Source organism: Typha angustifolia, chromosome 1 (genome assembly GCF_048772165.1).
Source record: "Typha angustifolia cultivar Huaian chromosome 1, ASM4877216v1, whole genome shotgun sequence".
Lineage (NCBI taxonomy): Eukaryota > Viridiplantae > Streptophyta > Magnoliopsida > Poales > Typhaceae > Typha > Typha angustifolia.
In genome coordinates, this window is record NC_133239.1 from 4,105,033 (window position 1) to 4,117,884 (window position 12,852).

Sequence of the window (12,852 nt, forward strand, 5' to 3'; positions counted from 1 at the left end):
CACAACTCGAATCCTCTCAAGTATGGTTTCTAGGAGGACTTTCTCCTACCACAATCCCAATACAAAGACACATCCTTCAATACAATGTGGAGTTCAATGATCTCTGAGTCAAAAGTGTTATGAGCCACTCAAATAAACGCCTAACATTTCTTAAGATGCAACTCCTAGCAGGTTCAATAAATATGAAATGGTGGCATAATGTATCAACTGGCCTCTATCATCCTTCTCTTAAATTTTCTAAGAAGAGCTAAAGGAGGACAATATAATAGGGATATTTTCTGAGAAGTTGACAAGTTGTAAGCAAGATAGGGATTGAGAGAATGAGGTTAACCAACTTGATGGCATCTATGTGAAGGGATTTTGGTACCCTCTAATGGGATTGAGATGCAAATATACTAGGCTAGTCAGTTATGACAGTATTATATTCTGTCTCGTAGTGTTAGTTAGTTCTTCATGAACAACTTAAATCTTCTGCATTTTTTTGTACATCATGCTAAAAGAACACTTAGTATTCTAAATTTCAGATGCAAGTGAACCAATGTCTTTGCACAAGGATCTCTGAATGATATTATCTTGCCACTAACAGTTCAACTCTACTGTATTCTTTTACTGATGAGAGGTAGTCATATGTTTTTCGAATTGCAGTTCGCTGAATTCATAGTTTTCTCTGAGAATGATGCCATTGATGGCATAATTCATTTTGGATTTGGATCTTCCTGACACCAAGTTCATCACTTACTGATGTGTTCTACCCCCTTCTCAGATGATCTCTTATGCCAGAAACTTGCGTGGTTCTTGGTCGGTTTGCTTGTTTTAGCTCTCTCTCTCTCTCTCTCTCTCTCTCTCTCTCTCTCTCTCTCTCTCTCTCTCTCTCTCTCTTTCTCCATTAATCTTCTTTAAGCTTCACTTCCCTCCTGTATTCGGAGCTTCTACCATTTTAACGTGAAGTGTAGATTTAGTCAGCATCATGTACACATTCTATATATTAGATATATACTTGAAGAATTTTCTCGATCGAGATTCAAGTACCAGTATGGAAGATAAGTTGGGTGGATGAGATCATAGTTTTTGTGACTTTTGATAAAAGAAAAAGGAAAAAAAAAGGCGCTATAGCTAAATAGCCTAAATCTGATGGTATGGGGACTGTCAATTGTGTAATCTTGATGACAAATAATAGCACACAAACTGCATTGAATGGATGTCATGTGAATATCAACCTAAATTAATTTGAATACTCTAAAGGGCTTGCAAATAATTACAAAAAGATTTGATTTATTTATTTTATACACTCGACTCGCGGAAAATATAGAGTAAAACATGCATAGTTTCATGCTTTCAGCAAACTTGTCTAATAATAGATGAACATGAGCTTATTTTCAAAAGAACTAAAGGCTATGTTTTTATTATTATAATTTATTATAATTTTTTTAACTAAAGGTTATGTTTACTTGTGGAATAAGAGTAGAGTAGGTTAGTTATAATTATTTATATTTTTAATACTAGATGAAGAGGGCTAATTCTAATATAAATTATTGTGATGTTTAGTTCAATACTATTACAAAGAGTAATAATCATATTTTATGTGATAATAAAGTTGATATGAAAATATTAAGAATTGACGATGTTTTAAACTAAATGATGAAAATATCTTTAAGCCGGCGGTAAATAATATTTTATAACCTCATATTGTGCAAATATGCGAAGTTATAAGCCTTACTTAAGTATGCGCACTCGGGTGTGAGGACATTTATGTGTTATCATTTTAAAGGGTAAAATAGTTATCTTAAATTATTAATGAATAATTTTTATAAAATTATATAAAATAAGATGAGAAAGAGTATTAAATTAATATACTAAAAATAAAGTAAGATATCAGTTAGTTAGTAATACTAGAATAAGGAGACTTATTCTAATATAAACCTATTCCTATTCCATAATAAGTGAACAGGGGCTGAATTTTACATCCACTGAATCGACGGAATTCAGATGAACATATCGGAGATAGGAAAATTAAATACCTTCAGCTGAAATATACATCCATCAGGGATAACCAAACAAAGTAGAGATAGCTGCAAACTGCCAGACTACATAAATAACACAAAAGCCATACTACACTTCCTGAATGAAGGAAAAAAGCTACAAAGAAGCGTACTCTCAATGCTAAAACACCACATTTTCCAGTGCAAAAGGAATCTGCAAGAATAAATAGGGCTTGACACACAGGAACGTTTGGTTAGGATCGGGCAACAGTCTGTCAGTCGACAGTCAGCCTTCGGCGCTTGTAGCGCACCATGACTTCACCCTTGACCCCAACCACCATGGCGTTCCAGTCAGTCTCAGGGAAAGGGGAGATCAGTTCAAACTCAAAGTTCCTCAACAAATGGCTCCAGATGGCCTTTATTTGCAGGTAAGCAAACGGCTCTCCGAGGCAACCATGCCTGCCACCGCCGAAGGCGATGTAGGAGAAGGCTCCAGCAGCCTTGTCCTCCTCTCTCCCAGGTGCAAATCTGTCAGGGTCATAGTTATCAGGATCCTTGTAGATATGCGGCAGGCGGTTTGCAAAGGCTGGCGAGGTGGCAACAATGTGGCCCTTTGGGATGTCGTACTCTTTCCCTTCCCTCGTCTTAACAGTGAAATCACTGTGGGAGTGGCGAAGCAACATGATCAGCGGAGGGTGGAGCCTTAGAGCTTCCTTGATGCAGCGATAGAGAACATCCATCTCTGACAAGATGTCGTGGTCGATTTTATCCCCATGTTTCTTCAGCAACTCCTTTTGCTCCTCAACAGCGGCGACGAGGTACTGCTTAAAACGGCAGAGGTAAGCTCCCGTCCATGTTGAGGTAATAGAACTAGTGTGCTGTCCAGCAAATAGGGCAGCGATGAGAAGTCCAGTGACCTCTCCTTCAGTTGTGGGGCGACCATCCTTGTACTTCGAATCAATGAAGCACTGCAGCATGTCTTCCTCAGACTGACCAGAGCTCTTGCGGGATTTGATGATGGTGGAGAAGATCTCAGCGATCCTGGCACGTGCCTTGTCACGACGGCGGTGAGCAGGGATAGGGAGGTAGGGGAAGATGACACTGATGGGTTGCATGCCATTGTCGAGGTCATGGAAGAGAGCAGAGACATCATCGAATAGCTTGTCTCTCACCTCCCTACCTAGCAAGCATCGACTTGCAGTCAATATGATGAGGTGCTCCAGCTCATACTTTAAATCCACTGTGCCGCTCTCTCCCCACTTTGAGAAGTAGTCCTACAAAATGCATACAAGTTCCAGATATGAGATCACTCTTAAGACATATCACTACATTGCTTGGACATCATGCATTGCTAATCACAATGATAACAGGGTCACAGAAAAGAAGAGGTCTTAATCTTATCCGCAAGAACATCAAAACAGATTATTTCTTACAGAAAATAAAGATTTTCTCAATTATACATTATGGCAATTGTCTCAAAAATAATTAGTTACAGGTTGACGTAGTTCAAAAGTCAGTACGTGTCTCCTGTAACATGACAAAATTTACCACTTGACTAGATGTGTAGTACTCCTGCAGGTTTATTGACAGGAACTGGTAAAGTTCCAGCCAAAATGAATTTCAATATACCTCACCAGTTGAACTAAAAAAGCCAACGATATAATATTATAATCATCCAAGTTTTAGAATAAAGATTTCTCAATTTTCTATTCTGGCAATTGCACCTAAATAAAAATTAATTACAGGTCGACTTAGTTCAAAAGTCACTACGAGTCTCCTGTAATATGACGAAATTAATCATTTGACTAGATGTGTAGTACACCTGCAGGTATATTGATAAGAACTGGTAAAGTCCATGCAAAATGAATTTCAGTATAACTCCCCAGTTGAACTCAGAAAGTCAAAGATATAATGTTATAATCAACCAAGTTTTAGAGTAAAATAGATCATTACATTGTATCTCAAGCAGTTCAAATGTCATGAGAAGATGAATAGCCAAATAGATGATGGGGCTGATAATTTCATATATTGCATATATTACAGCAGCTAATAATTATGGATTTGCATAATCAACATCATATATATCACTCTCCCCCCAACCGAAGCAAAATGAAACAAGTCATTGCTATATATTCTGCACAATATCAGACATATTGACTCAGTAACACCCAGGAGTCTGATCAAATAACTCTAAAGACTATGTTCCTATGAAGAACAATTAAAAACAAAAACAAAAACTTTCTCATACCTATACATATGCATAAAAAACGCTAATCTAACAGAAAGATGGCATTAACACTACATGTCATTACTTAAATATATGCAAAGAGAGTTGGAAGGTTCAAATCATCTGATATTTGTAAATTGAAGTGCATATCGATGATGTTTGCATTACTACCACCCTAAATAACTCTCTCCACGAAGCCAAACAAATTTAGTGCAACAAATGATGATGATATTTTTAAAATAGAATTCATCTCATATCAAGTAAAACAACTTTAAAACTTTGCCTATTCCAAATCTTGAATTCATAATTTAGTTGTTTGAATGTTGAGGAGGCATTCCGACCTTTAGAAGTTTACAGCTTATGTGAAAATAATCTCGATGAGCATATGGACAATGTAGGAATCAACATGCAGTCCGGATTTATTAATTCCGTATCTTAAAAGCATCATTATCCCCCTTTTCCTATGATAGATAGCCCCATGTACACAGACAACACCACCATATAAATCTTGCATATTTGACATAAAAATAGCTTCTTTTCATGTTAAACCCTTACAAAATCTAAACTTTACTCTAGAACAAACAAAACCAATCAATTTACCTCTAGAACAAAATCTAAAATTTACACTAGAACAAAGAAAACCAATCAAATTTACCTCAGCCTCGACGACCATCTGATCGACATAGCTCCTCAGCTTCGTCACCCTAAGCGCCTCAGTGAAGAACCTAAACTGCTCCTGCCTCACCGAGTAATCCACGTCAAACACCACCCCGGGTCCGAACGTCGGCACATTAAATTGATACACTTCCTGCTGGCTCATCTCCGACTCCGGCGCCTTAAAGAAATGCGCCGACACCTCCGGCCCGATAAAGAACGTGATCTTCCTATTAACAATATTCACAGTAAACACGCCCCCAAGCTTCCTGTACTCCTCCCTGATCATCACAACCGGTCCTTTCATGAAGCGGAGCAGCCCCCCGATCACCGGAAACGAACTGACCACCGGCGGAAGCCGTTGGTTGGATCCCCGGCCGAAGAGGCCGACGAGAATCTTAAGGAAGACGGCGGTGGCAACGAAGGCGACCACGACGGGCAAGATCTTCGGATCGGTGAGATCCATGGCGAGATCGGAACGATCTGAAGAGGAGGAACGAATCAGATCTAGATCTAAGAGACGAGAAAGAGAGATAATGGGATTACAAGGGTTACCTTTTCCGATTCGGATATGGAGACTGAGGCGTGAAATCCGAAGGGCTTGGAGAGGAGGAGGAGGGGTTTAAATAGAAGAAAAGATTCGAGCGAGGGGGTTTTTTATAATTAAATTTATTGAAAGGGAAGAAAAAGGTTAACTGGGGGCGGAAACAGGGGAAGCGAAACCACGAAAGAGTGGGAGATCGGGAGTGCCAAGTGAAGTTCGGAGAGCAGGGAGGGGATTCTCTGCAAATCAGATTGTATACATTTTCCTACGGCTGAAACATGGCCAGCTGTCATTGGGTGAATAGTGAAGTAGTTCTGATTGCACGAGGATCAGATGAATTTGGTACACGCACAGGTGTCATGCACAGCTTTCATACTTTGTCGTTTTGTTTGGAATGTAGCGGCACTTGGGCAGATGCTACTGCTTGTTACGGGGGATGTTGGAAAATTTTATATCTCTTTTAAGATCACAGATTGGCTTCACGTCAGACAACCCGTGAATCTAAGATCCATATACGTTTATCAATAACCAGTGGCATGAGATGTAATCCTATTTTGAGCATCCCCCCCTCGTTGCTGTAGTTTAGTAATTGAGTTCTAAATCGAATATAGGAGCAAAGATACACCATCAATGTAATTTAGTGATTGAGTCCTATTCATTTAAGACAAATATTTTGATAGGAATGGATAGGATAAAGAGGAAATGTTTATTGGGATTGAAATAAATATTTTCGTCGATATCTAAAAGCTAATTATAGAATTGATTTGTTGCCGGTAACTAAATTCATCACGCAAAGAGGATGAGAAAAAAATGCTAAACATTTGGTAACTATGTTTGTCGTAAATGTGAGGATTTACCATGTAATTCGGCATTAAAACTTGTAATCTTGATATTTTACTTTTTCTTTTTATATATATTAGACGACAATTTCACATGATATAATTGGTAAAAAAAAAATAAGTGTAATTAACCATATGATTAACCAATTCATCACCTCATTCATAAGGGAGAAAAAGAAAATTCAAGTTTAGTTTGTTTACTTTCAGGTTGAGTTTAATTTAGAATTGGTTTAAGCTTAGTTTAAGAAAAATATAGAAACAGTACATTGAGGGCTTGGAGTCATTATTGCTGATAAATGGACTTTAAGAAATAGAAACCCTATAAATAGCTTTTAATTAACTTAAGCTCTAGTCTAAGTTCATAAATTATAATAGTGACTAGCTAGATCCACATGCATGTACAATAGATTTTCCATCTCCTTTAATCTTACTATAGTATAGATCCAATCATATATGCATATAAATATTACAATAGGATAGGCAAAAGAATAGAGTCATCCTTGTCAACGTAGTTAGATGTGTGTCACTACTATTGTCCAATTAGTTCCAGTGACTAGATGCATGCAAGGATATAACTCCTCATAGCTTTCTTATGATTGTTACGTATGAACAACTGCTCTTATCTAAATTTTAAAGAGAAGCCCACCAATACCTTATATCACACTGCTGGATGAAAATATGTGGGACCAATCCATCTTTCAAAGTAATAAACAAAGCCTATCAAAGCATGGATTTCTTCTCAGTTGACCCTAGTAAGTTTCACTGCTAAAGTTTTATTTTCTTTTCCATAGTCTTCATTGCTGGAGCCTTCCTTCCTCCGGTATTATGGGCTAAATTATTTTCTTTTTGTTTTCGCTGTTCGTCGTGTTAATTGTTTCGGTTTGCTAGCAGATTGTGGTGTTAGGTCATTTGTGAGCTTGATGGAGCTACCGGCAATAGACCTACTAAGCTCATGTGTTCTTCCTTATGTAACTCTTGTTGTGCTTCAGTGTGTTGCTAGTTATGTTAGCCAAGAGGAAGATTTGTTTCTATTTCGCTTTAGCATGAGTGATTATATCTTTATATTCTTGATACTAATTTTCTATAATTATTATGTCTATATCTTAGTCAAATGTTGTCTATTTTCTTGGATGGTGCCAATCATCTTAATTTTGTATGTAGTTTCTGCAGTAAGGGCTGTAAAAGATTTCTAATCATCTTAGCAGCATGTAGCTCACTACTCCACAGCAATAAAAATAAAAAAATTCAAAAAAAATTAAAATTTTAGTTGCAGAAATTTAATCAAGAATAAAAAAAGTGTAGCTGAAGAAATAATGAATATAGGTTGGAGATCAGCTTTGGAACACTGGTTAGTAGAATCAAAATTAATGCTGAACTAACTCAATAATTTTTAGTGCAAAGACCCAACTCTAGTTTTGTTTTTATATAGATACCTATTTCTGACTAAATATTAAAACTCCATCAATTTAACTGTAGACTGATTGAATTGCTATAGTTTTTCTGTTCTTTTTTCTAAGGAGAAAGTCTGCATATATACCAAGTTTATTAATAAACAAGATTACACATAAGATCTCATTCAGGTATGATCTAAAACTTATAGGAATAATTTTTAATAGCAAATCGAGCAAGATTACGGGCAATTTCATTATACCTTCTAGTAGCATAACAAACTTGAATATATGGTGTAGAGGGTTATACGATCCTTTTGCTTCGTAGATAATAGGGTTGATTTTGCTCGACGATTTTATCCGCCAATCTAATAAGAGAATCGCTGAAAATTATATAGAATTAATCTTAATTAATTCTTTGAATACTTACGTGACTGTCTCTCCGACTGTCATTTAAATGAAATCACTCATATATTCATTTTGGATAAGTATATTTATGTCATTTTTTCCACTAAAATGCTAAGATTTCGATCTATAAATAGAGTAAGCAGCATGACAAGATTTCAATTTATAAAATAAAAAACCACATTATTTCTTTTAATTTTTAGTTCTCTTTTGTTCTAATTCTAAAAATGAATAGTACTTGTCAGCAATCAAAGCAGAGGATGTAATGCTTTTTTCCATCATCTAGGTTGTAGATTTAATGGCAAACCATTCTCTTTTAAGATTTTGTTGGAATACCTTTAGTGAAGAAACCACCAACCCTTTGTGTCATTGCCCAAACTACAAAGGTTGCAACTTGCAACTTGCAACTGTAACAGTGACAATAGAAAGGTTGTGATCTTATAAAACCACTGGCTGGCTGGGTATTATCTTGTCTCATTTGCATGATGTTTGGAAAATATTACTCAAACAGTTGAAATTAAATAATACTAAATAAAATTAATCGAAAGCACCGGCCATATGAGCTGAAAGTACTGATCACTTTTCTAAATTATAAAAATAAATTAGTAATATTTTATATCTCTCTCTTAGTTATCCATTTTTTTTATAAAAAATAAAAATAATAATAAATTCATAGAAGTTTGCACTCCTATTATTTAGGAAACGGCTATAAGGATAAGCAATTATCGGTTAATCTAGTCACATATGTGAAATGCCTTATATACCCTTTAATTTATTAAGAGGTGAAAATTATTTTTATAACTAATTGGTTAGTCAGAAAAATATATCAACTATTATAGTTATTCTAATTTTGTGGTTATGGCCCATTAGGCCCAATAAGAAAAGGTGATTGCATCCAATTTGAGTCTAGAAACAAAGGATTACAAGGGTTAGATGGGCCGCAATATGGGCCGAGATCTGACCCAATGCCGGTCCAAGCCTGACTCGGTCCAATGAACAATTTAATCCTTTATGCATGTTAAATTCAAAAGGATGGGAGTCTAAAGGAGAATGAGGATAGTAAAAAAGTGCAATTTGATTACATTATATTGAAAAAAATAATTTAAATCATCTAAAAAGTTATCAAATTCCTATCTCAACTTATATATAATATATATAAAAAATTCCCTAAAAGTAACAAATCTAAGGGCAGACTTAAAATAGTGAAAATCTTTGAATGCTATCAGGAAGTACACCAATTATATGGGGCTTAGCAAATGTATCTTGGGGAAGAAGAGGAACTACTGAGACCATTAAAGCACAAGACAGAGGAGCAGAGGGAGAGGTGGAAGAAGGTGGTGGTCACTCCTCTCTGACTCGCTGCTCTCCCTCCTGATGCACTCCTTTGGCCGCACCTTGTCAGTTCCATCTTTTTGCTGGGGAACTACAAAAGAATTACCCATCAAAAACTACCCCAAGCTTCACCGAAGCAAGGTATATTATTTAGGGATACTCACACTTTGATATTTATCTAGTGTTATGCCGAACTGAACTGATTCAGTAACCAAACATCTTGTTATATTTTTTATATCTAATTAAATTTATACTTTAAAAAATTAAGACTAAGAAATAAGACTAATTAATCGAGTTGTTGGCCCGAACAAAAAATGAGTTATGTTGTTGTGAGAAATTGTTCATATTTTATTATGGCCCAATGGGCTTTTTGACTGGGCTTAGCGTATGCCTACTAATCTTTTTTTTTTTTAGTTTGATGTCGTTTGATGTTAAAAAATATTTATCTAAATATATGATTAAAATATTAAATAAATATATGTTTTCCTATAACAATGGATTACAACATTTAACAGCATATATTTATCCGTATGAATCTTATGCGGTATTATTTTACATATATTGAAAGCTTATTAAATCCTCTTTAATTTACTCTCATAAATTCTTCTAATTTAATATTTTAAAAGAAAAGTAGAAAAGCTGCAAAATAAAATTAAAATAGATAGAAATGGGAAAACATAAATTATATTTATTTTAATGTGCAAATCGCCTATTCATACAATAAACTGATGTTTTGATAAGATGTGGACGATAATAAAATAAAGTAAAAAGACCTGTAAATATTTATTTTATAAATAAAAAGAAAGTAAATTAAAAACTAAAAACAGTAAAATTTATAAATTATATCATATATTTTATATTCACACTTTAAGATTTTATAACTGAACTTTTTTTATTTATAATTTTTATTTAACACCTTAAGGTATCGTAAATAATACCAACAAAAAATTCTATTATAATATATTAATTTATAAAATATCTAAATTAGAGCGATAAAGATGTGAGAATATTTTAATAATTTAATAAATAATTTAAAATAATATTAATTAATTAAATAAAAATGATAAGAAAAATGAAGGTGAGTTCACAAAGTCTAGGAGAAGGACGGGTGTGAATAATATGTAATAAATGAGTTAAAAAAGAAAATGTAAAATATGTGGGCAAGGGGAGTTCCAGCTTCCACGTGGATTTGTATTCGGGTTAGTTAGTACAATCTCGAAACGGGTGTAGATTCTTGGGCACATTTGCCAACTTAAGCCCACTACGTCGATCCAATCGCACCGAAAGGACGGCCGCTCTCTGCTCACCCAGAGCTAAAGAGCTCCCTCTGAGCCACGCAGTGCCCACTGGGCTCATGTGGACCGTCCAATTTGTGGGGACCCCACCCACTTCCAAACACACACACCCCCTCAGGGACACCTGTCGGTGGTGGTCCTCACCATCCCACCTTCCCACTTACCCCTCTGCCGCACCAGCCAACGTGGCGCCCTTCTATTTGGTTAAGAATAGTGACGGGCATTGGTTTACTATCGGACCGGACTCGACTGAACCGGCCAGGTTCAACGGATCGGACGGTGGATCCTCCACCCTTGCCTTACCTACTCCGTCGTACTTTTACCTTCGCATCCTGCCACCTGGCTTATATATATATATATATATATGACTAAAGTAAAGGTTGAATCTAAAAATCTTCACTATAGATAATTTTTAAATAATTAAATAAATTTATTTAAAATAATACCGCTTTTATTATATTTTATTATCTGAAATTTGATCAATATTATTTTATATATAATTAAGTAGTTAAAAAGTCCTCCCTTCACAACTTTGTCTTAAGTTTTTAATTCGATCTCTCATTTAATTAAGTATATTTAAAATTGTAATTAAGTGCAAGTCTTAGTTACTAGAAAATAAGAAAAGAAAGTGACTATTTTTCAAAAATTCACTACTTTACGGTGTTGAGACAAAAAAAAAAGTAAATTAACAAGTGAATTTTTTTACTTTATTAAAGTCACTCACTTCCTCTCTTAAAGTGAGGGAGACATTTTTTACCTTTATATACTACATGTCATCACTAATTACCATCACTATCTATCTCTACCAAAAACTTTTAATATTTATTAGAAGTGGCTTCTTTAGAAATCAATCACAATTTCCTTTCCTCTAATTTTTTATCAACAAAATCTTCCCTAATCTATATAAAAAAAATAAAAGTTTACCAAAGATATTATTATTTTTATTATCATTCATATCCTAATATATAGGATATTTATTATTTGGCCTGGCATCTTGCTTTTAATATCTTATTATTATACAGACAAGTTAAACTAACTTTAGATGCAAAATAATTTTATCTTTATTGAGGTCAAAAGAGAGAGGTATTTATATATATATATATATATATTAATTCTTTAGTAATAGAATATTAGATATTCGTAATGTGACTATGTTGTGATCCATTAAAAACAAAATGAAAAGGTCACAAGGTGCTTTAACTTAAATCCTTCGTCATAATCTCATCATTAGTTCGTGACCTCATCGAAATGACGCGATTCGACTTTTGGTCTCTTTCCGACACGACCACAAAGACGACCTCGTGGACCGTTCGATTCACGCGTCAACCATCTAGTTGTTGACCAAACTAACCCTCCTCCCAACCTCTAAGAAAAAGTGCTGAAAGTACTTTATTAAACAAAAAGAGGATTTTATCTATTTTATCAAAAAATATCCAAATATTTAACGTCTTATTGGTAAAACACGGAGAACTATTCAATTTAGAAGACAATTACTTTATAATTAATAATTTATTTTAGACTTACAATGTGTCATTGAGAAAATAAATATATTAAATTTGATAGAAGTTTAATCAGATCTCAAATGAGAAATTAATATATCGGCAAAATAAAAATAAAATAATTTAGGATGCGGTAACTTTTCGGTGAGTTATCTATTTTTATTATAAAATATATTAATGCAAAAATTCGAAACAATTATTCTTCACCAATTAGAAAGATCGTAATTTATTTATTTTGAATTTAAAGTATTCAATAATTCACTCAGAGAGATCCGTGATAAAACGTTGACCCTCCATCTGAATGTCCGTACAATTTTAATCTAAAGTTTGGATTAAATATAGGGGTAGGGCTAGTTTTGTAAAAAGAATTCGTCAACCAATGGGGGCACGACAGACCACGTGCGGACGTGGCAGTGAGGTGGAGGGCTAAAGATATTAAACTATAATTTAAATCCATCCTGGCGTCCGGTTAGGATTGGGGCAAACTGCTAACCGGGGTTGGGGAAGAGGGGAAACCGTAAACGGGAATGGGACGTGAGTCTGGTCTGCAGGTGAGGCGTCAGGAGAGAGAGGGGGGAGTTCCTCAGAGCCTGTGTCCGCCTAGACCGGTCTTGCCTAGTGAGCCGGGGGCAGGACCGGGCCCACGCTTGCCGGCTCAATGGGGGACACGTGTGGACCCCAAACTAGTCC

At 35.2% G+C, this 12,852-nt stretch overlaps 1 protein-coding gene across 1 annotated transcript; it reads right to left on the reverse strand.

Annotated features, from left to right (window-relative positions):
* Positions 1-2,066: 2,066 nt before the first annotated feature.
* Positions 2,067-5,574, reverse strand: LOC140761453 (obtusifoliol 14-alpha demethylase). The gene is made up of 3 exons (XM_073098783.1): positions 5,416-5,574; positions 4,862-5,343; positions 2,067-3,253 (listed from the first exon to the last, which is right to left on the reverse strand). The coding sequence occupies exons 2-3, from the start codon at positions 5,324-5,326 to the stop codon at positions 2,255-2,257; spliced, it is 1,464 nt and encodes a 487-aa protein (XP_072954884.1). The 5' UTR covers positions 5,327-5,343; positions 5,416-5,574; the 3' UTR covers positions 2,067-2,254.
* Between the last annotated feature and the right edge of the window lie 7,278 nt (positions 5,575-12,852).